The sequence below is a fragment of the Palaemon carinicauda genome, chromosome 3, assembly GCF_036898095.1.
Source record: "Palaemon carinicauda isolate YSFRI2023 chromosome 3, ASM3689809v2, whole genome shotgun sequence".
Taxonomy (NCBI): Eukaryota; Metazoa; Arthropoda; class Malacostraca; order Decapoda; family Palaemonidae; genus Palaemon; species Palaemon carinicauda.
In genome coordinates this window covers 153,682,771-153,707,314 of record NC_090727.1, presented here as the reverse complement: position 1 = coordinate 153,707,314, position 24,544 = coordinate 153,682,771, and the positions used below count along the sequence as shown (strand labels likewise).

The 24,544-nt window shown below is 34.5% G+C and overlaps 1 protein-coding gene across 17 annotated transcripts in view; it reads right to left on the bottom strand.

The window, feature by feature from the left end:
* Positions 1 to 35: 35 nt before the first annotated feature.
* Positions 36 to 24,544, bottom strand: part of pHCl-1 (pH-sensitive chloride channel 1) — a 149,619-nt gene continuing 125,110 nt past the window's right edge. For 8 of the 17 annotated variants that reach the window (XM_068370981.1, XM_068370989.1, XM_068370982.1 and 5 more), the window contains 3 exons: positions 22,138 to 22,152; positions 15,633 to 15,671; positions 36 to 9,046 (listed from right to left, as the gene is read on the bottom strand). In XM_068370981.1, coding sequence (XP_068227082.1) covers positions 8,915 to 9,046; positions 15,633 to 15,671; positions 22,138 to 22,152 — 186 coding nt within the window. In that variant the 3' untranslated portion in view covers positions 36 to 8,914. The remainder of the gene's footprint in view (positions 9,047 to 15,632; positions 15,672 to 22,137; positions 22,153 to 24,544) is intronic. The other 9 variants (XM_068370984.1, XM_068370991.1, XM_068370993.1 and 6 more) reach the window with 4 other exon arrangements.

Sequence of the window (24,544 nt, the reverse complement as noted above, 5' to 3'; positions counted from 1 at the left end):
ATCCTTCCAAAATGATGGGTAGAAATAAAACTCGGTTGGATTGTAGAGTAGGGCATTTAATGCAAAATTATATACATCTTTTATATACATAAAGAAATAGGAAACCATCACATGACAGACATTTTTAAGGACATACACAATCTGGCTGTGTGTGTGTGTGGATCACTTAAGTACGAGAGGTCCTCGATGCATCGTCAGTAAGTAACAATGTTTGGCTGAATAATTTCTTTGAAAGTCATTGCATACATACCCCAGAAGATTTTTGTATTAAGCCGCTTTTCACATTTGCAAATTTAACATTTCAAATTCTCGATAATATTAAATACAATAGGGTAGAGAGGAAGGGGTTAAATCCCATAAACAAACTGTAGGTGATTTCCATACGAACATATGGATAACATTACTTTCTGAGGGAAAGAACCCCGAGTAAATATGGTCAAATACGCGAGTTGGACTCCTGAAATTAATTCTCTTGTACAGTGTATCGACTCGTTTTGAAATGGACAGATTAAAAACTGTATTTGGAATCTTACGGTAATGGTCTCAAAGTCATCAGGAAGTTGAAAGGAGGAAGGACGTTTTGAAAGTTGAAATATTTTTATAAATTATCAAGGATCTCACAGCAGTTTGGCACTAACATTTTGCACCAAACGACCAACAATTTCTTCGCGAAAAACTGAAGCCACAATAATTCTAATGGCGTCTCACGGCTAAGAACGTACGTCCCTATGTCACTCCAATTCTTCCGTCAATATTGGATGGATAAATGGTACAAAATATGGAGGGAAACATGTTTAAGGGTGCCAGATTATTTTGAGAGAGAGAGAGAGAGAGAGAGAGAGAGAGAGAGAGAGAGAGAGAGAGAGAGAGAGAGAGAGAGATATCACACATTGAGATTGAAAATCAAATTGATCAATAGACAACATTATTGATAAAACTAATTTTTTTATCTGTTCTTGTAACAGGAAGAACAAAAAATTGTGACAAGTTTACAGAATCGTTGCAACTTTTCAATCGGTGTCAAAATTCATAACGGTATGTCAAATTTAGCATAAAGCTATGGAATCACGAACATAATTTTAATATAAAATAGTTTTAGATGATATAAACAAAATTGTTTTGTCATTTAAAAATCAATGACTTATTTCTAAAATATGTTCAACATATTTAAAACCAGCTTTTTTATTTGTAATCAAATTGATGCAATGACGCATAATACATTCGCTATAAACAATGAGAAAAACAGATCTACTAATAAGTAATATGTTGAAATTCTATTAAATTAATCAAAATGCTGGAAATGTAGTCTGCGAGAGAATTTATTACACTTACATTCGTGGAGAAACGTAAGAATAATCACACAAAGTATTCCGCAAGACACCAAAAGAATGAATGAACAACCGTCAACTGTATTCTCAAATATTCTGAAGTCAATTTAACATGAGGAAACCCATCTACATTCAGCTATTTCACCTAATGTTTCGGGTATCTCAGTTAAAGAGTAATAAAACATAGCTTGTATTTGACCATATTTTCACAAAACACTTTCAGAGACCGGTACACAGTCCCTAACGCAACCCATTCAACTTCCAGACCAACAACAGCAGATTTCGTAAGTCCTCGTGTTTTGAAGCCTGGCGTGTAAGGGGGTCATAATTGCAAGGTCATCACGGGACCGAGGTCACCAGTCTCTTGAGGGGGTGTAAAGAGTCATCGTTTGCGATTTGACTAAATGAATATCCGTTGGGTACAGTTAGGGAAATTTTGGAAAACAGTTGACATTTAAATTTTACAGTTAATCAGTACCTCTCAAGAAAAAGGCGAGATCCTCCACCCGACAATTCCCTGCCATCATCTTTGGACCCAGGAAAGGTGCAAATTTCCTCCAAAAGAGGGCCAGTTTTAGGCAGCGCTTTAAAAAACTCTCTTTTTTTTATTATATATATATTGGTTGGGCTTTGTGATAATGAGAGACGAAACTTGTGAGATATAATGACTTGAGGGTGATTAACCTGCCTTTCTTATGATGCCATGTTGCATGAAAACTTCTCTTTCTGAATTAAAGATGAAAAAATGTCGACTAGATTACAGGTTTCGTGTGTTTACAAAGGTGCACATAAAAACTGTCAAAAATTGGAGTCTAGACATCAAACCATAAACTCAGGTTTTATATTATTTATATATATATCCTAACTGATATCATGCATTATGTATTGTCTCCGAGCAGATTTGACCTACCTAATGAATTCTCTCTTGCCAAATATCTTTTGCTCCGTAAGAATATAAAATTCTTGAAATAAATAACTACTTTCCTCATGTTACATCCTTCTTTTTTCTTTAATTTTCAATTCAAGAGATATTTGGCAACTTCTCACTTCACTTACACAAAGAATAAAATTCTTTACCCTCTGCTTATGAAAAAAATTAGCCACATGAAATGTCTTGTATGTGTTTAAGCATTAGTGGTTGAATGTATGATTTCATGAATGCTCGCAATTTTACATACACGCATAGAAATATGCACACAGTTGTACATCCCCAGACATCCGCACCATGCACACTTTAAGTTTTATAAACTTTGGAGTTAAGAACATGCCTGACGTGAGTACCGTATGCAGTATTAAGAATTTAGTGAGTGCGTATATCTCCTATTTTTTTTTGTATTTTTAAAAAGTGTTGAAAAATGTGTCTTGAATTAAAAAACTTCATGAAAAATGGGAATGGTAGTGGTGAGGCGCACATTCCATGTGTAAGTGAGAATATCGCCACGCCCGGTGGCCTGCGGCACAGAGCCATTCACAGTGGCGTGTGGCCGAGAAATTCCGACAAATTTTGTCACGTAAAAAAGAACCCGAAGAGTTTGGTTTACATAAATTTTGACGTCATCTATCCCAACAGCATTTATCAATTATCTGAGAAAAATAACCAAATGATAACAAATTTACCATCACTACTATCAATTGAGAGAACAAAAGATACTAAAAATTTGGTTGATATCAAACTAAAAAGTACAGTTTTGTTCACACAAATTTTTTGACCAATACTATTTCTACCAGTACCATCAAATAGTAGAGAAAATAAGTAATCCACATATGAAAGATACAGTATTTCTTAAGTGACTACAACCGATGATTTGAGTGTGTCAGACCATTATAAAATTTATCACAATAGACTTAAGCAATACAAAATCAAATCGTTTCACTCTTCAATAGTTTATTTCTGATTTTGGTGCTTAAATCTAATTATTACTTCGTTAAATTCAACTTTTTATGCATTGCAGCAGATTCTCAATTATTCCAAGTAAAAAAAACTACAGTAGTTAAACTTTTCTGATATTACCAATCATTGAATATACAAACAATATGAAAAATAATGTGAACAGTTTTACCATGACCAATTTCAGTAACAGACTGACTTAGGATAATTGGGAATCTGTTGCAATGGCTTTAAAATTTAATTGAATCATTTCCAATATTTACTCAACTTTAAAATTTGTTCGTACAATTTTTCCAGATTGCCATCTGAAAAATACCAAAGCTGACTATATTTAAAGATATAATAAACATTTCTTAACATTTTCTTTCAAAGCCGACTAAATTTAATACTCTTTTAAAATTTCCTTCAAATAACAGTCAATAAAATCTAAATAAAACCTGCGAATACATGGTCCGCAAAAGAGCCCGGAACACCACACTGTGCTGGTGTATGCCTCCAACAAACTTTAGAACAGACGGTTCCTCTATGTACACTTTGATACCGGTAAGGACCGAAGCTCGCTACAGTGAATGTCAGCGAGAGGGAATGAGGTCAGGGGGCTCCGTATGGTATCTAAATCTCTCTCATGTTTCCAACCTTTTTCTTACAAACGACATCAAGATATTTTTGGCTATTATCGAGAGTCTGGGTTATTTTTTACAATCCTACTACAGTCCCCAATTAAATATTATCCCATTACAATGTATAGATACCAATTGTTAATTAAATTTTTATGGAAGGGTCAACTCCACTACATGAGGGTAGAAGAGGATGATTTAATCTTCAAGTAATTTTTCAAATAGTTATACCCGGAGAAAATTCTCCCGTTAAAACAGAGACACAGTTCCAACAGAGCCCGCTGACCAAGAACAGAAAATACATACATAATACAAAGCGCTTAATCTGCAGAGATAAAAAGAAATGTTCTTCGCACATTTCTGAAGGTTTCTAACAACAAAATGTTTTTTCTCCTGTACAACAAACGTTTCTCCTGTACAACAACCAACATGTGAGGAGGGAACGGCGGCCAGTGGAAAAAAAAAGGTATATTTTGTGATCACAGAATGGAGCTGTATATAGGCATTATTTTTTTTTTTTTTAAAAAGCTACTGCAATGGCTCGAAAAAATTGCATGCGCCTTTCTTTCATCTCATTCAAACACTATCATGAGCGGGTCGCTTATTTTCTTCAAAGTTTGACATTTTGGTATATATCTATTATATATATATATATCTTCATTTTTCTGAGGCCTTAGTACAAATATAGAATCACTGGAGGATAACACACGCTGTTATCCAACGTTATCGAGTCTTCACAGAGTTATCAGCTGCAAAACAAGTTTTTACCATAAAATCACATCTTGTACTTGAATCCCAACCTTTCAAGACATCAGGATTTCTTTTGCTCACCTCTGCTGCACTATTTTAAGTTTTCTGCAACCTAAAAAGCCTTTCATATTTTTTTATATATTTTTTTAATGTCGTAGCATGCTTGCAAACCACCTTAGGATGCCAGTGTACAGCCTAACAACTGACGCAATCAGTGGGGGAAAAAACTTCTCTATGAGCTCTATTTGACTTTGTGATCTTTGCTGATACTTTGCCACACTAGCTACTATTTAACTAGTGAAGCAGAAGCGACAGCAGCAGTAGCAACAGCAGCGGCAGTAGTGGTAGTAGTAGTGGTAGTAATAGTAGTAGTAATAGAAGTAGTAGTAGTAGTAGTAGTAGTAATAGTAGCAGAAGCGTGCAGAGTGGGTTCCCACGTGGATGTCATTTCAAAGATGATGATGAGATCACTAAATAAGTTTCATGTGGGCTTCGTATGAACAAGTGCGTTCTCTTCTAAAAGTGAATGGCTCTATATTCGTCTATTACTTTGGGGTCTCTCTTGGCTGTTGAAAGTCAATCTTTGTTGTAGAGTATTTTTTCTTTTTCATGTACAGTATTAAGAAAACCTAGAGATGAAAGCTTCCAGTGCATTTACGATGAGGACAGAATTCACTGACTTAAGAGTATCAATATTTTATCATATAATTATTTCAATAAACTTTGACTGAGTACGAAAATAATATATCATGCACTGACTTTGGGCATTTAGGAAAGAATAGAGGCTATGTACTTTGACTAAATACATAATTATAATATTTTTTTTTAGGCATAGTAACGGGTGCGCTCAGTTTAACAGGCATCATATTGGTGATTCAAAAGTTCAAGGGGCTGCTTGGCAATTTAAAAAAAAAATAAATGATACAGAATCCAACACAATTTCCTGAAAATTATATTTATTTAATGTCCCATGATGAATTACAGCAATGGAGAAAATAATTATATAATTCATTCTATTGGCAGGCAGCCTCCTTCTGAAATATATATAAGGGCAAGGCACAAAACAAGTTTAGAACAGTCCAAGCAAAGACTCTTGAGGGCAACTATAATTAGGCATAATGGTATATATTTTTTTTTAATTGATGACAGTCATGAATACTGTAATTAAAAAAAGACCTATGTCAATTTGGGCCATTCCCACAAAAAAAAAAAAAAAAAAAAAAAGAATTTCATAAAGAGAGAAGGATTTAACAAGCCTAAGGGGTCTGTAAAACAAGAAGTAAAGCTGGCCAAATAATTGCGATTTTGTTCATAGCTTAAGTAGTATTGAGACGTCAAGGATGGGAGTTATACGTTGTGTATATAAATATCCTTCCTTGTCTTCCTTCATTTTCATACATTAAGGAAACCTTACTGTATACTACTACGCAAGAGTCCAATATACTGATCGGTTATCGTGAAATGAAGTTGGCTGCGAGAGGAACTTCTTCTTCTGTTATTTTCCCTTCAGGAGAGCAAGGACGATGATAACAACACTTAAATGCCAAGTGGTTATTGCAACTTCATAGTTTTTTTATTTTCCTTTTAACTTCTTCCTCAGTGTGATTCGATGTTTTTTTCATAAAGAACTAAAAAAGGCACAGTAGGCTTAAGAGAGACGAATGACAAAGAGGCACACAAGATAGCAAAGGGGGAGGAGAAATGAATGGAGAAATAAAACGCGAACATTTTGGCGACTGATCCCGGGGGTTGAAGAAACTACGTTGTTGTGATGCACCCAATGCCAGGCACTGGCGATAGGCAGTCGACGACTGCTTGCAATGATAAGCGTGGCCTGGCGATCGACGGGTATCGAATGAAGCGTAGATCAGCGTGGCATGAAATAAACGGCGACGACCACGTACGGTACGTATTGGGTACGCCATGCGAGTGGTCATCGCGAGTCACTGTGATGCTTAAGATTAATATTTGTGCTTTTTTTATATCACTAAAAGCATTAGTTATCTAATAGTATATCAAATAACATTGGATAATATTAAGACTCAAAAAGGCTTTTTTTTATGTACACCACAACCTGGCTATGACGGTTTGTATATCATGGAACTAAATGGAAGAGTAATGATAATACTACTGTAAGTACTGAAGTTTACCAAAAACCTTCAATGGACTGACGTATCAAAAACAATCTAAGAACATTGTAAATATAAAAATTCACGTAGATCTCTAATAAGCACGGAACACTATTGTTAATTTTTATCAATTTTTAAATGCTTTTCCTGCAAAAGTGAAAAATAAGTTTTCCCACAAAGTAGACCTTGACTAAACTATTTCCAAAACTTCTTTTTATTCAGGAGTTTCAAAATGAACAAAGGTAACTTTTGTATTTTTGACTAAATTTACTACTGTACCATGACCCTAAATCTTCTAAAATGCATATATAAAAAACAAAAAAAATAATAGTTTTCAATGAAAAATCCCAATGTTAACTCCACCGAACACTATCACAATCCGTAGAAGCTGTGACATTAGCTTCTCCTATTAATTGAATCATGAAACATTATACAGAATGACTTTGGTGTATTACAAGTGCATGGAAAAACTCTTCTATATGAATGACTTGATGAATGACCACAAACCATGCAAGGTGCCACCAACGCGGCATTCTCTTCAACTCCGGGGCAGTTCGAGCACTTTTATCGAAAAGATAATGGATGAAGTGAGAGTGAATACTTAAATACATGATGTTATCATGTTTTCTCCTTCTATGAAAACACTTACACATCTTTCTAAGTGAATGATGATATTGTGAGGTACATCATATATGTTTTTTTTTTGGCTAGAATGCTTTTTTTTTTTAACTTTTAGTGATGAGGTATAGGTGTGGCGAAGGAGTTGCACCGACACTTACTCTGAGCGAATTGGCAAGGACAAGTGCTTTGGCCCCGAAAAAGGACTCCCCCGCAAGTGCCTCATCTAGCAAACAAAGCTACGGATTTTTTGAAATAGCATAATATACATCATCATTATCATCATCATGTATATTTTGCAGACAGTGCAAAAGTTCTCAAAAATTCATATTGCATAAAAAAAACGAGAGATAAAATAGGAGGCTTATAAGTATCAATCGGAGTAACAAAAACGGAGAATAACAATAACAACGGCTTAAATAAGGGAAAGTACATGATCAAATATTACAGTATATAGAACACAACAAATAAAAATTCTTTGCATATCATGATGAAAAAAAAATGATCTGGAATCGTCATAACATAATGTAAGAATGTATAAATAGTGGACAACACAAGAAACAAACATGAGAATGAGTTAAGTTTTAAATGCATGTGCCATATCCGTATGGCCAGATGGATCTCTAATGAGACCAGCAAATGACTCGATGATTCACCGTATATCATTAGGAAATGGGCCAAAGCCAGCGATACAAGATGGATTAGTTAACGTTTAGGGTCGAGAGTAGACGCCGTCGCGACTTATCTGCCACGCCAACCTCTACCTACATGTGGGTACACACAGTATGTATATATATACATATATTATACATATATATACTTACATATATGTATATAATGTCTTGTTTTTTTCATTTCTGTTCCTGTAGCATTCCTACCAACACCTTCTCCATAGTCTATACATACTCTGCACCATTAACAAATTTAACAATATAACATTATGCGATTCAGTACTATCACTAACAAAGGAAATTATAAAGGTTGTTACAAAAATTGCAAGGAATAAAATATATTTATATATTTATATATATGTATTATATACACACCTACGGATGTCAAGAGTGAGATCTTTTGATCTTGTTGGGTGCCGTACGGCACAAATCTTTTTTTCTGATCACCCTAAGCATTTCTCAAGTTTATAATCTCATATATAATTTTTTTTTTTGTCAAAATAAATTTCAACACTTGACCTTCTTTTCCTTAGCAGAACTCTTGGCAAAAACCTCATCACGTGTATAACTCAAAAGCACTAAATGGTAATTTCAAGTTGGATTAGCTTTCGACATTGATCTTCTTTTCTCATTTCTTTTCTATCTTCGGGACGAGGGGAAAACCGAATGATAACATTCCCCAACATACAAATACATAACTGGGCAATTGCTGGCTAAAAGGACATCCATAAAAACTTTGTTACATTTCTCACTTTCTGGATGGGTGGAAGGGACACTTTGACATAGAAAAACCGCTGGGTGCTGAACACAAAGTACAGGTCTGGCCTCGATGCCAGAGACAAACCAATACAGTGATGAGAGACAAGGGGGAGAGAGAGAGATGGCTCAAGGGTGGGGTCATAAATCGGCAGACTCAGCCAAAACCCCTATACGTTGCAAAGAAGTAAAAAAGAAAGATGAAATACCCAACGGGAAAGACGATTCGAGATATAACATCGATGGACTTCGCCACCCGGATTGGATGAGGAGGATCTTTCTTGCGGGGCTGTAGTGGAAAAAAGATAGAATGAAAAAGCGTTAGCGTTGCCGAGCAAATACTGCGACATACAAATTTCAGTTTTATGAGCAATGCATACAATCATACTAATTAATATTGACATATCAGAATAATAATTAGTCACTAAGATCTAAGCAAAAAGTTAGTCAAGCAGAAATAAATTGAAATTAGAGCCTTATGAGAATTTCTCAAGCTTATTCAAAGAGCACACTTTAAACATAAGAATGCCGCTGAGTGGTTGTCAGTGAAGAACATGAACCGTGAGGTAGAAACGATATGAATAATGATCTTGGCTAAACTTTTCTGTCATGGTAATATCACTTCCCCTTTGAGTCTTATCTTAGTTAAAATCAATAGATATTTGACACTTGGGAACCCTAGTCATTATAAGACACAATCAGTTTTCTACAAAAACATAAATTTTCTTGTCGAGAAAGAAAAAAGAACATGGATAATTATTAATAAAAAATCTATTTGGATGTATCTAAAGTCTATTTATTAGTGGTCACTCCATTAAATGTTTTATATGTATGTGCGAACAGACATCTAAACATTTTACCTGTAAAACCAACATTGGGGTTAAAGTTCTGGTATGTGCTTATGTGCTAAAAACGAAGGTAAATCCTCTGGAATAACAAAGTCAGAGAGTCAATTTCTACAGTGTATCTGTAGCAATACAAAATTGTCATATTTTTATGTCGTTCATCAGTGGTTTCAAGAAACTGCAACTTGAGACAAATGGTTAACTAATTTAAAATATGCTATGCTAACTGTATTATGCACTAAGATGATTAAACAAGCTAGAGTGGGTAACTAAAAATTTACTAAGCATTAGATGAGTATCTAGTTACTTCTACTCATATCTAAAGGTTATTTGCACAATAAGTTGCAAGACTCTCCCGGAAAAACACAACTCTGGGTGACTGGCGGAAGTTTAAAAATGTAAGTCATACGTAGATAGGAAATAAAAATCGTTTTCTATCCTTTACAGTCAGTTAATCCATCTCCGCTTGAAGTTTTAGTAATAAAGTATGTGTGTGTGGGATAGTTTAATGCCACCAAAGGGTAGTGACTACTCATTAGAGTTGAAGATCAATATGGTTAGTAGGTCACCAGGAAGAACATTGCTCTACCATAGACTGGCCTTATCAATAACCAATTATGATGAGGCTGAGTGTGTTCTGCAATATATAACATTTGTATCACTGTGTTGTCAATTCAATATCTGTTCTTGAATATGTTAACTTTAAACAATAATAAGCATATTTCCCCTAGTTTTAGCAGGGTAAATGCCTTCTATACACACTGTACAAATATTTCTTAAAAAGGCCTATCAAAGAAACTAATGAAATAAAATTAATCACATAAATGTACAGGTATTTCAATGGCCGAAGAAGTGTACCAATGTGTATTTCTCAAAATATAGGTATTAATCTGATTTCCTTATAGTTTCTTTTATGGGTCTGTTTAAGAAATATGTTAAACTGTTTGATTACAGTTAGAAGAAATACATATATATGTGGACAGTATAGACTGTATATAGATTATACTGTATAGCATATATATATAATCAAAGGTATCTTACATACAGGTCTGTAAGTGGCAAAGCATTTAAAAAAATACTCTACTCCAAAAAAAGAATAATACTTTACTACAGTGCTATTCCAAGCTGCATATATAGGCAATACCTACAAGACAATGCCTCCTTTATAATAGAAGAGAACAGAACCTTAATAAAAACAATCAAAATCATGACTAAGATCATCAACTCTAACCATACAAGATGTTGAATGAAATTAATGTGAATAATCCAAATAAACAAAACCAAATTGAAGCTTTACAAAAAAAAAACATTCTTCAGCTTCTCACGGAGAAGAATTAGGTCTTGATATTCATTTGGAACAGATAATCTTGAGATACAATACCCAGTTAAGAGTTTCCCTATAAAAATGAAATTGAACCATACTTTCCATTTCTTAGTGACAGAAATGGAATGGGTATTGAGAGTATATTAGATTTGATTGAAAGGGGCCAGCTACGTTGGTATGGACACGTTAAAAGAATGGAAGATATCAGATATTCAAAACCAATTTCTAGAATAGGTACCAGATGGTAAAAGGCTTGTAGGAAGACCAAGAATTAGATGGAGGGACAACATTGAGATGGCAATTGAGAAACAGGGATCATCTGTCAAAGAGATTGAGGGGCAAGTGTATTTAGACTGCAAGGAATGAAGATGATTCTACAAACAGGGGCATGATGACTGACAAGCCTTTGGCTTACTGGCATCTGGTATGAAAGGTTAAAGTGTAGCTAGACTGGTTCCTAAAGGTGACCTACTCTTTAAACCCACTTTGCATTGACTATCACTTTGCCAGTTTATAGCTAAAGAATTGAACAGTAGCATACATAGATCCTAATGAATCTGGAAAAGTTTGCTCAACTTTGATTCGGTATTACTATACATACTAACTAGAGCAGTACTTAAAAGAGATAATATACTATTGAGTTTTCCCTGAAAGCTGAACAATTTTCTTGGGACTTGACAGCAATATTTTTTTGGCCTTTATTCTACCATCTTCCAGGGTAACTTTAATACTAACAATCAAAATAAACTGGAATAAAGCATTAAGAATCAGACTCCATAACGCATGGACAGTTGAGGTAAAAGATAAGTTATTATATATATGATATACTTTATGGATGATGCAATACCTAAAAACCAGTGGCCTCTTGCCTCCCTACAAAGCCAAACTGGAAAATATGAAATTCTGATAGTATCACCACAGAAGTTGCAGAACCAACAAAATGGGTAAACAGCATTTCCTGTTGGAGAAGAAATTCATGCAAAGAACATCCAAAGACTCAAGTAATGTACTTTACTTTAAAAGACAACAACAGGAGGGCATATTACCCAACAAAACAATGGATAAGATCTTGCTACTGCTGCAGGGAAAGAAATTCTCCATTATCCAATACACTAAGCGAGGATATCTGCGTAAAGAATTGGATAATAAATCAAGCCCAAAATGCATCTTCAACACACCAACTGGTAGGCAAAAATTAAAGGTGTGATCTTATATAGATTCTGAAAATGATAACAAATACAGACCACTCCCACTTGGAAGAAACCTTCAGGAAGTGCTTTCTTAAAAAGGTTTTAATACAGAGGAGATTATACTCCAGATGTATGGAGTTTTACATAGAAGTGTGTAAAGTTAAACTTTAGAATTGAAAAAATACAATCTAAAGCAACTACTGAAGTTGGTTTTGTACTAAATACAACTAATCTTATTACAGTACTTTTTGTAATAGGACTTTTACTCAGCATAAGTCAAAGCATATAACAATTACAGTACTAACAAAGTTGTAATCAAACGTTGATAATGTAAGAAAGACTTACAAACTCACCCTTGTGACGATTTCAATTATTTTTCCAAAATGAAATTATCATTCAATAATAGCAGTAATGGATGATAATACCTGGTCTGCTAATCAACAAAATTCATGTAAATATACAATATGACTGAAAAACATTAAATTGAGAATTTTGGAAGCAAGCAAAAAGCTAAACGCAAAATTACAGTATAAGCAATTAGCTGTAAAAAAGTAACAAAAAGATTGTGAATGCATTAAACATTTTTTTTAATGTTTTAGACCTAAGAAATAAAATGGAAGCTAAATAACGTAATTATAGAAGGAAAGAGAAGAACATGGCAAAACTCAGGACAAAAAGGAATCCAAGTTAACTGATGAAGAAGAAAGTTGACATCAGACAAAATATTTCGTTGCCATTAAAAGGGTTGATGACGATAATCAAAATTTAGGTCTCTTTTGGTTACCGGTACACATCAGATTCCACCAACGATGTAATTGACTTGTGTAAAACATGACTGCTGAGAGAGAGAGAGAGAGAGAGAGAGAGAGAGAGAGAGAGAGAGAGAGAGAGAGAGAGAGAGAGAGTTCCATTCCACCTTAGTATTGGAAAGATAAGGGTTATGAAACCTTTTTATTGGTTTTGAACTTCTTTTCCACATCTTCAGAGTGGCTGATATTTGTTCAAGTGTCTTAAAACATCATTAATCTTTGTTCAAGTCTCCGAACAGTACTCTCCCACATGAAAGCTGATTTAGTTTTTAATTCACTGTCTCATGTTCTTAATACAGACATTGGGGACCTTTAAAATCCTCTTCATCAAATACCATTTCTAATTTTCTCATAGAAGTATCTACCTTTTCCATGCCATTCTTCCCAGACACTTTCTATCATGAACTTCAAGGATTTACAGCCAATGTCTTGGGAGATAAGGTCTTGCAAGCTGTGATTTTAGATCTAAAGTGTTTTTGTCAAGAGATTTTTGGATTTACAGGATGTGTTGGTAAGCTCAAGAGACAGTAATGAACTGAGGCAAAAAATGCTCACATGCCATAACAGTCCCACAAGTAGGACCAGTTGTCAGATTTCCCAAAATTTCTCCCTAATGAATTTACTTAATGCCACTTACAGAATCTAGTATGTATTTAAAGGTACAAGAGTGTATGTCCTATCAATAAATGATAATATAAATTACTATGTTTACATGTACAGTACAGTACAGTACATATTTACATAAGTTGTATCAGTTTGTATCTATCCCATGACCATGTAAAAATAAATAGTACAGTACTGTATTAACGTACAACTATTTGTTTGTTTTGTAAGACTGTAAGTACTTTTCATGCCTTGTAATTTTCTATAGCAGCCTACAATCTATCATCAGTACATTTTCACAAGTTAAATAACAAATAAATTTGTCATTATTGGTATAAAGTTGTCTTGAGCACCTTTACTTATTGGATTTACATTTCCAAAGAAATCTATCTCCTGAAGCATAATACATTGCTGAACTGTATATGTCAATGATAACACCTGCTTTCATTATGATTAACTATAACCTGTGTTTTAATCTTAACTTTCCTTTCCTTGAATACATCACGTCTGAAACTGATGCAGCCTCAACAACTACATTGGCTCGGCTTATGGCAGTCACCTTCCAAAGTTCAGCCAAACTAATTCTTTCAAGGTCGATTACTTGAGTTAGGTCAAAACAAACGCATGCTCTCATTCTTCAGCATGAAGTAAAGCTTCAGGGAATGAACTTACCTCGAAATAACAGCGGAAGGAATTGGGAACGAAAGAAATACGAAGGATGTAAAAAACAAAGAGAAAAGATGTCTTCTGAATTTATCATTTAACTTACAGCTTAAAGAGGTCATAGTCGTTATATCTTCCCGAAACCTGTGCTCTGTTAATGTTAGAATATCAAGAGAGACATAGAATACAATTGTCCAGTAGTTACATTTTTTGTTAATTGTGAAATGCAGGGCGGCAGTGAGCAGATAATCGTAAGCTACGCTGCAACATTGCCTAAATAAGGGATAAAAAAACAGTCTCTTTGAAACTATAATACTGTCATTTAAGTGTGCAGGAAATGTGTGTGGAGTGAATTCATACTTGTTCTGTCCTGAGTTACTGGGAATAAAAGCGCAATATATGGCATAGTCTCCAGCATTGTACAGTGTGGATGCAGGAAATATTGTGACAGACTGACAAATACAGTAAATCCCCGGGATGAAAACATTCAACGTGTGGACTTCAAAGATAAGAACCGTGTGCTATAAAGATAGAATGTTTTACTTGCTTTTAAAGTATCTTGTCACTGAATACAGAAATAGATTAAGGAATTCATGATACAAATGTATGCTAGCTAACTAGCTAGAAAAACAAATAAGACTTAAAGCAATATATATTAGGTATTTAATTGTTATGAACTTGAATAACTTGAGAACATTTTGACATCAAACTCCACTCTTGGAACGTATCTCAACCACATGTAGGGGACTTACTGTAATGCCAAGTAATAGAGGATTGTTTACCCAGGAATATTGTACTGAAGCTGTCATGTCAGAAAAAAAAAAAAAAAAAAAACTATTAGAATAAATACATGGATACACATGCAAGGAAATCCAATCGTTCAAAAGAATAAATCCCCTATGCAGGTATTTACACGCACAGATGAGATCTGACAGTAAATTTTGCCTCAGCTCCAGGTGACAAAAATCCCTTGTCATATAAGCAGATTGGCTCTACTGAACTTGGCAAGAAAAAAATACTGAAGAAATGTTTGTGTAGTGAAGCACAGCGAGTTCAAAGCTAGAAATGTCACAATAACTTCATAAAAAAAAGTAGCAAACGCTTCATCAGGTCATGAACTAGTAATATTCCCAAGTGCAAAGAGACAAAAGTGAAACTTGAAGCATGAGAAAGAAAATGAAAAGATCAGTCCACGTTCAAAGTGTTCTCTTTAAAATAAAATGACGCCTATTCTGTTGACCTGTTAAATGAGGATCGTTACGAGAGGGATTTAAAATGCCGCATAACTGGCACTGGAAATCGTAAGTGGCTGTCTCGGAATGTTTAGCACTGAACTAGTTTTTCCCCAAAATGCAAAGTCCCTCTGAATTCCAGATCCCATATACAGTATATATGGCATTTAAAATCTAAGCAGAGCAAGAATAAAGGGGGAAAGCATTACCTTAAAAGTGTACTCTACCTGACTGACTTCCACGGGTTCCTGTAACAAAAGCCAAGGAGTATAAATACACAGGAGACGAAAGTGCCAGAAATGAGGTGGATTCCTTTAGAATCTAAACACAACGTTTATATAAACATCAGGTTAACTTTTCATAAACTCGTCTGTATTAAAAATGGACTTTCAACAGCAGGCAACAGTTACAGATGTAAAAGACTCATTAAGAAAATAGAATTGTATCTAATAATTGTAATAATAAAAAGATCAATCTGGATACAATTTAATGCAAAAATTATTTAGTTAAAATTTATATATTGACTTTCAATCACATCTAGATAAACTCAGGATCAATTGTAAATAGGAAAATGCAAAAATGCCAGTTATTATTAAGAATATAAGGCTTAAAAATTATTTTAAAAATGCCTATGACATTGTTACTCCCTTTTCTACTGGTTAAATGATAATTTCACAGATAAATTATTATGTTAATAGTACAAAAAATTGCATTAATCTTACGATAAAATAGGTGTATTAATTTTCCATACGATAAATATCTTTAGTACTATTTTTTCCTCTCTTAAATTCTGAAATGGAAAGGGCTACCGACTCCCTTTTTTACTAGTTCAATAATTTTACTAAAATTATTGAGTTAATACTACAAAAAATTTCAATAACCTTAAGATAAAATGGGTGCATCAATTTTCCATCCAATAAATATCTCCTGTATCATTGTTCTCTTAAATTCTGAAATAGAAAGGGCTACTGATTCCCTTTTCTAATAGTTAAATAATAATTTTACAGTTTAAGTATTAAGTTAATAGTACAAAACATGGCCTTAATCTGACTATAAAATAGGTGTATCAATTTTCCATCCGATAAATATCTCCCTTACTATTTTTCTCTCTTTTAAATTCTGAAATAGAAAGGGATACTGACTCCTTCCTTGGTGTCACAAACCTGTTATTTTACTTAAGTAAGATTACATGATCATATGTCTCAGGTACCATTATAGCAGAAAGTCACTAAACTTAGAGGATAGATTTGCTTCTGACATTGTATTCTTCCTCTGAATATACCAGGCATGGGTCACCTGTGGCCCACGGGCCACATGCGGCCCACAATGTGTTGTGATGCGGCCCTCAAGACTTTCTAGGTTACTGAAATTCTATATATTTATACACCTAATCATTAGGAAATAATGAAAGATGCGAATTTTATGTATAATTTTCATACCAAGATGAATAAAACATGGAAGAATTGCAAGAAAATTCAGTATAAATTGGGCAAGCAATAGCTTTTGCAAATATGTATTATCATGCGGCCCTCTCTCACTTGGATACAGTAAATATGGACCCCAGTTGACAAACAGTTGTCTGTGACTGGTATACAGAAAACTTTACATATGTGCATCTCAAAAAAAGTTAACGCTGGTTCCTTTAATTGTAAAGTGCTTTCTAATGATCTGTCTTAAATTTATTCCTAATGCGATGCTCATTCCCAAGTCCTGAACAAAATTGGTTTCTTCTGAGAAGTCCAGAAAACCGCGGACCTTAGACTGAGGTTTTATTAATCCCGTTTAGAGGCTGGAGAGCTTATAGCTCATGTCCTGTACTATTTCCTAAAGAAATGGCTTAAGCAGAATGAACTAAAATAAAAAAACCCACAGTGATATCTTAAAAGATACAAGTAAAGGTACATTTTATCCAAAGTTTGTGTCCTGCTCCGTTATACTGATAGAATTATTAAGTAGTTTTGGACAATAGCCATACCTAATAATAATAATAATAATAATAATAATAATAATAATAATCCAAATCGGGTAACTGAATCGGTAGAACTTCAAAAGTTCAAACTTGCAGCAAAAGTTTTTATGTTGAACAGGCTGACATAAGTCTTTTTGTAGTTTATATATGAAATATCTGTTCTGATGTTGTTACTGTCTTTAAAATATTCTATTAATTATTAATTATTTCTCATATTGTTTATCTATTTCCTTATTTCTTTTCCTTGCTAGGCTATTTTTTCCTGTTGGAGCTGTTGGGCTTATAGCATCTTTCTTTCCAAATTAGGGTTGTAGCTTAGCTAATAATAATAATAATAATAATAATAATAATAATAATAATAATAATAATAATAATACTGTAATAACAAAAAGACTTCAGACACTCTCCTCGCACCAGGAAGAAGGACAGAATTTGAAATTTTAATCGAGGTGTATGATTTAAACATGATTCCATTAAAACCCATTGAGGCTCTGCAAACCTCATTAACGATTTACTGTATATACTTGGAAATTAGTCAGCCATGATAATTTAAGACCAACTTCCTCGTAATAGAATTTATGAAGATTGCATAGTAATCTTTAATGAGTTCGTAATGAAGATGTAAATGAGCAATTATAATCTTTGGAAGGAAAGCAGAAAACTATTTAATGAAGACCCAAGAGTAATTACGAGAAACAAATATATTACAGAGACATTTAGTTTTTTAGCCGTCTGAAGTTTTCAAACTGAAGTAAAAGCTCCTTAACTTACAAACTTAATAGGCTATAAAAAGTTGTCAGTAAGTCGAATTGATTGTAAGTTTAATTTTGTTATATTTTGGCATACGATAGGCCTAACCTGAATCCCATGCCTATGATTTCCAGCTACGACTGTCAAAAAATAGTCGGGTTTCATATAAAATAGATATTAAGGTATTACATATGTTGTTTTGCTTACTGTAGTAAATAATATATTATTTTCAGTTGGGTTTGTGTCTGTATCTCTCAATGTTTGTAAGTTAGGGACCTTCTGTAACCACTGTTTATAAGTTAAGGACCTTCTGTAACCCCTGTTTGTAAGTTAGGGGCCTTCTGTAACCCCTGTTTGTAAGTTAGGGGCCTTCTGTAACCACTGTTTGTAAGTTAGGAACCTTCTGTAACCCCTGTTTTTAAGTTAGGGACCTTCTGTAACCACTGTGTGTAAGTTAGGGACCTTCTGTAACAACTGTTTGTTACAGATAGCATCCATTTACGGTCCTCAACAACATACAGTACTGAACAATTTTCTTAGAAACAAACTGAAACCGCAACTTTGAACTGAAGATAAAAAATCAACCTCATTTCTTGGCATAAAGAAAAAGACAATAGAATATATATAATAAAACTGCAAGAAAATCTTAGGTGAAATTGAATTTTAGCAAGTCTAACATTCAAGAGGGTGATATTGAATTTTAGCAAGCCTAATAGTCAAGAGAGTTGAACCTACAGGCTCAAACTAGCAATAATGATGGAGTTCCTCCGTTCTTGATTAACATTATTTTTCTAGGGCAGATTGGAAGTTTCTAAGGCTTGATAAGAAGAATAATGCATAAATTGAAGACTTTGTAATATATTTTTTCAAAAGATACATATCCATATAGGTAAAAACATGCAGAAAATGAATGAGATCCAGATATTTTTTAGCATACCATGCACTTCCCAATAAACGGACAATCACGAGAATCTCGGAAATTGTTATCAACACCTTTTTTGAATAAGAACGAGGAGGAGAAACACCACGTTATTTGGAAATAGATTTACATGGAAGTATTTGAAATATAGTATATCATTCTGATTAGGGGACATCACAATGGCAGACAAGACCAAAACATGTAATGATTAACAAGGAAACTTTAAGAACAAGACCAAAACATGTAATGATTAGCAAGGAAACTTAACGAACAGGTCATACCAATAACAGAAATATTGTACGTTAATAACATCACGGAATGGATTTATAAATTTTAGTGAGATAGCCCAGCACTGGGGCTTGGGAAGCCAGTCAGCAACGATATCCAACAGGGATAAAACACTGTAGATGCTGTATGAAGGGAAAATTTAAGAGGCTGGACAGCAAGACTGAAGAAAAGAAGATTGAACAGAGGAACAGTAGCAGACTATAAAGTACTGTACACCAATTGATGTGCACAGACGTTAAAAACATCACTGATCATAAAAATCACGTGGGAACAATACCGCTTAACTAAATACATCATATCATTATGGAGGAAATCCCTTTTTGTCAGATATCACAAGGATTCACTTAAGAGTCCTCACGGTGCAGAAACCATGTGGTGTTTGTATTCATCTGTTCTTAAGTGGTACTAGATCAACTGTCATCTGTTCTTAAGTGGTACTAGATCAACTGTCATCTGTTCTTAAGTGGTACTAGATCAACTGTCATCTGTTCTTAAGTGGTACTAGATCAACTGAAAGAGCAATTATGATTCCTATTTATTCATCACACATTATTTTAAAATCAAATGGTAAATGTTCTCATGATGGTACAGTATAGAAAAATATCATGTACAAAATCTAGTCAATTCTCAAAATGGCAAAATGAAATGAGACTAGTCTCCGTGAATCCAAGCAGTAAATCATTCTATATCCTGTAGTCAAGGCTGATATCAAACCTCCAGAGAAGAATCTTTCAGCCCTTGAACTTGGGAAAATTTGCTGAATCAGCTGTGGAAGAGGATGATAGAAGAGCTATCTATAATTGCAAACTATGTAATACTATCTACGAAGGGTAAGAGATTCTATGTGAAAGATAACTCCACCTCAAAAAGACCTCTATGATAAAAAAAGCATTCTTGAACCCCTTAATATATTTTCTCTGGTTCCATTCTAAATATCCTGGAACATTTCTGGATATCCACTTCATAAATCTAGATATCCATCATTAAGAGGAGTGGATACTTCCACATCAGCACCTTGCCTTACTGTCTTGAATGTCTGAGGAAATGGAACTTCCAAAGAAAATAACTGTACTTCAAAAGCAATTAAAAATTAAGGGTGGGAGAGGTCTAATTGGTGAGGGACCTATGGTCGTGGTTCAATCACGCCCCAGTTTTCTATAATGAGGATGGGGAGTGGAGAGATTTAGGGGTAGAGAGGGGTTATTTTGATGAAGGAGAGGTCTAATTGGTAAGGAACCTCTGGTCGAGGTTCAATCACACCCCAGTTTTCTATACCGACACTCAAAGGGTGAGCGAGCTAGGTTTATTCCTGGCATTCCATGCATCTCTTTTTCTCTGGTATATTCAGCAATAACTATGCCTTAGAAATGGTGCTAGAGGAGCATTTCACGGAGCAACACAGGTCGAGCCCAGAAATATGGGTCTTAAAAGTATAGAAAATGAAGTAAAAAATTTCTTAGAAGAGTAATGAGGGCTACAAAGTGCCTGATGAAACTACACTGTCTTTAACAGTATAAGGAACAAAATGAGAAAATGTTCACGAAAGCTGAAATATGTACGAGTCTGCGTGAATATCATATCTTGAAAAATGTACACCACATTTCAATGTTCATGGAATGCACATATCACCAGAAATGTAGCAAATGTTATAGTAGATGAATTAAAGACAAGTTTTCCTGTACCTCCTCCTATTCTGTCATAGGTTCTCTATCGTCATCCACTGTATCGAAGGCCATACATGCTTCGACAACAGTCTACGTAAACTAATCATACACACACAGTACCATCAGACACAGTTAACACCCAGAATTCCCATACGCTTTTGTCGTAAATTCTCCTACGTCCCGAGAAGACAAGATGCAGTATGCAGTACAGTAAAATGGAAACAAGACATTCCTCTCATCACCAAATTCAAGGAAAATATCCATATTGCCAAAAGGGGCTTGACTTGCATTTATTCTTTACAATGTTTACGGTAGTTTTTGATCAGCGATGAGTTCAAGGGTGTCTACTATTAAGGTGATTTTGAAGTAACAGACTTTACAATTAGGGAGGGGGGTAGTCATGGATCCAGTTCTGTTTGGGAACAAATGATACCTATACTGCACTAATGTAACATTCAGTATACAGTATGCATATGAGTACTGATACCATATCTATATGCAGTACATATGTACTTCCATATGTATGAAAACATGAAAAATATTATGTGTGCATTCTTCATATGACATTTATCTACATACACATACAAAAGCACACATAAATTATGTGTCATCTCTAGGTAAGAAAACTGGTTTTATCTGATGATTAAAGAAATAATTTTGATTTTGATTTATACAAATATTTCTATACCCCCTATTGGAAGCACATCAAAAAGGGGAGGAGGCGAGAAAGACAGGGAAGAAAGACACCATTGCCATCTACAGCATTAACCCGCAGAGTTGTCTTACCACACGCAACAACGGAAAACCAAAGACACAAACAAAAAACATTCAGCTATAAAAAAAATGGCTGCCATTCCTCGTATAAGAAAAAGCAACTGATCTTGGTATGTGGAAATGGGGAAAAAGAAAATGCTATCCACATTCAAAAAGGTTAATTCTTGTACGATAAGTTTCAAGTCATGGGGAGCTGATGAACCAAACTCAATCATGCAAACGAAGCAAAAGATTTTATCTCGAGGTAAATCTCCCGATGAGGACACAGAAAACCTCAAATACATAACAAGAACTTTGTTTTTTTTTTTTAGTTTGAAATACATTCAAAAGTTAAAAATCTTTTTACTCACTGGAACAGTCACATCCTGAAACACAAAAGAGAATTATATGCTAAAGAAAAAAGTCTAAATAGTATTTTAATCTAAATATTTGACCCTATGCACAAAAGTAATGATATTTATATATCCATCAAGATCCTATATAGAAATCAATTAATTAATAATCGTACTGTACAGTATCTTTCACTTTTATATTGAAATGTCTACATGATTACACATGGAATGCTTTCAAAATTGCAACATGAACACTCATCTGGCCAACAAATTTCTCTAATTTGGGGAGCTATACATCGTTTTCCACCCTAAGGGGCATGCAATATACTACGGTCCATATATAAGCTATCTAAAGGGGCTCGAACTAGCAATGTTGCGTGTCTTTTTTTTTTTTAAATTGCCAACTCTCCCAGATTTAGTTATTTAATTCGATGATATTTCACAGCCCTCCCAATTTCACTGATTTAATATAATCTATTTTAATATCTCAAATGAAAAGCACAATCTCACGCTAAAAAAAAATGATTGTTTCCAGTTCACAATATAAGAAATACCGGCATGGGACTTGGAGACCAAAATACTGATTATAGAAAATGGGAGTAGGGTAAACTACACAAAACTCTGGTCGTTGGAGAGGAGGTTCCAGGTAACTCCTAAGAAAGTGTTTCGAGGTAAGTCTCTGTGTTGGAACAAACTGTATTTTGGTACACAATACTAGACAGCCTCTAGGGGCTAAGCATTTAGATACAGGTACATAAGGGAACAACAATGAGATAGTACCAGATTTATAATAAGAGCATAAAACAGTATTGTATATCTGTAAAAGGGCACCAAATTAGCAATCCCTGTAGATGGTTAGATAATGTGCTCTAAAAAACAATGACTACCAATCGACCTAAATTTGACAACCATGTTCTCAAAATGGGTTTGTATAGCATAGTGTACCACACACGCTCGTACGCTGTACAGTAATGGCATTTCTGTTTTGTGTATATTATCGCTATCGCTCTTCCCTCACACTGATGACCTGTTTATGTCTGTATTTTCCTGCATCATTGTGTTTGAATTTTAATGTCGTTCTTGAATGGAACGGGTTGTATAAATACCCTTGCTCCTTCTAAATAAAGTTAGCTGTTTTCTACTCGTCTTTCAGTCACCTCCTAACGACACACTTGCACAATTTGTCGACACTGACCTTTGACCTTAACCTGTATAAATTGGCGTGGATTTTCATACTCTCAAATATAAACAAAGTTTGAAGCCTCTGTGCTAATGATGTCCTAACTTATGGCTGATTACGTGAATTAGACATTTTGCTTGACTGTGACCTTGACCTTTGACCTTGACCTTCCAAAATTTAATAACTTTTAGCTTTTTACATAAAAGTTAACCTCTGCAAGTTTCATTACTCTACGATTAAAATAGTAGCCAGGAAGGTGTTCACAAACAAACAGGGGGTAAAACATAACCTCCTTCCAACTTTGTTGGCGGAGGTAATTAAAAAAACAAGGGTTTCAAATTGGACATTCATGGTACTGTACCTTTGGAAAAAGGTAAATCACACTCTAAATGTTGCACTGAAATGCTATATGTGTCTATTAGAGCATTTGTGCATAAGAACAAAAGAATGGGAGAGTTCTCTTTGATGAAAACCAGATGTGGCTGAACTTTTTAGCTGTGTTATAAATCTAAAAGAGTTCACCATTAGACCAGTTCCTTAAACTGGTGATAGCAGGCATAAAGTATTGCTTCTATGCTACATCTCCAAAGATATGGCATCATCTATTTCACATGTGAGACTGCTTTATCACCAGGCCGTCTGAAAGGAATGTTCGTACTAAATCTTTAATGCTCGTACTGAGCAAGTGAGAACGCAAGGTTATTATTTATTTCTTTATCTAAAAAACTGTACCAGTGGATTGCCTTGGTTGAAAAGCAGTGTTTCCGAGCAAGAATTCCTTTAAATGGAATTAAAATGGCAATTTCTGGGCTCCGACCTGTGAAATGCTCCTTTTACATCATTTCTAACCTTAGAAATGATGTAAAAGGAGCATTTCACTGGGTGGCACTGGTCTCTCGCCCAGAAATAGATTTTTCCTTCGTCAAAATCCCTTTTATTTCACTGGTGATGAACGAAGAACATAAACCAAATCTCTCTCTCCGTGAGGTCGGATTTGAGAGCCCATGGATTGCATTAATATCTTTAAAGTAATCCCTCCTAAAGTACAGTACTACCAATTGTGGGATGCTTCTCCATCTGTAGAATAGGTTGGAGAAGGAGGGACGCCTCTCCATTTGTGGAATTTGCTGCACTGACAAAGAAAATTGCCTGTTTCAAGAAACCTATGATGGAGACAAAGTTAAATTCTAAAATAATTAATCTCACAGGATGAATTATTTAATTTCTCCTGACGCCAAGAGACCG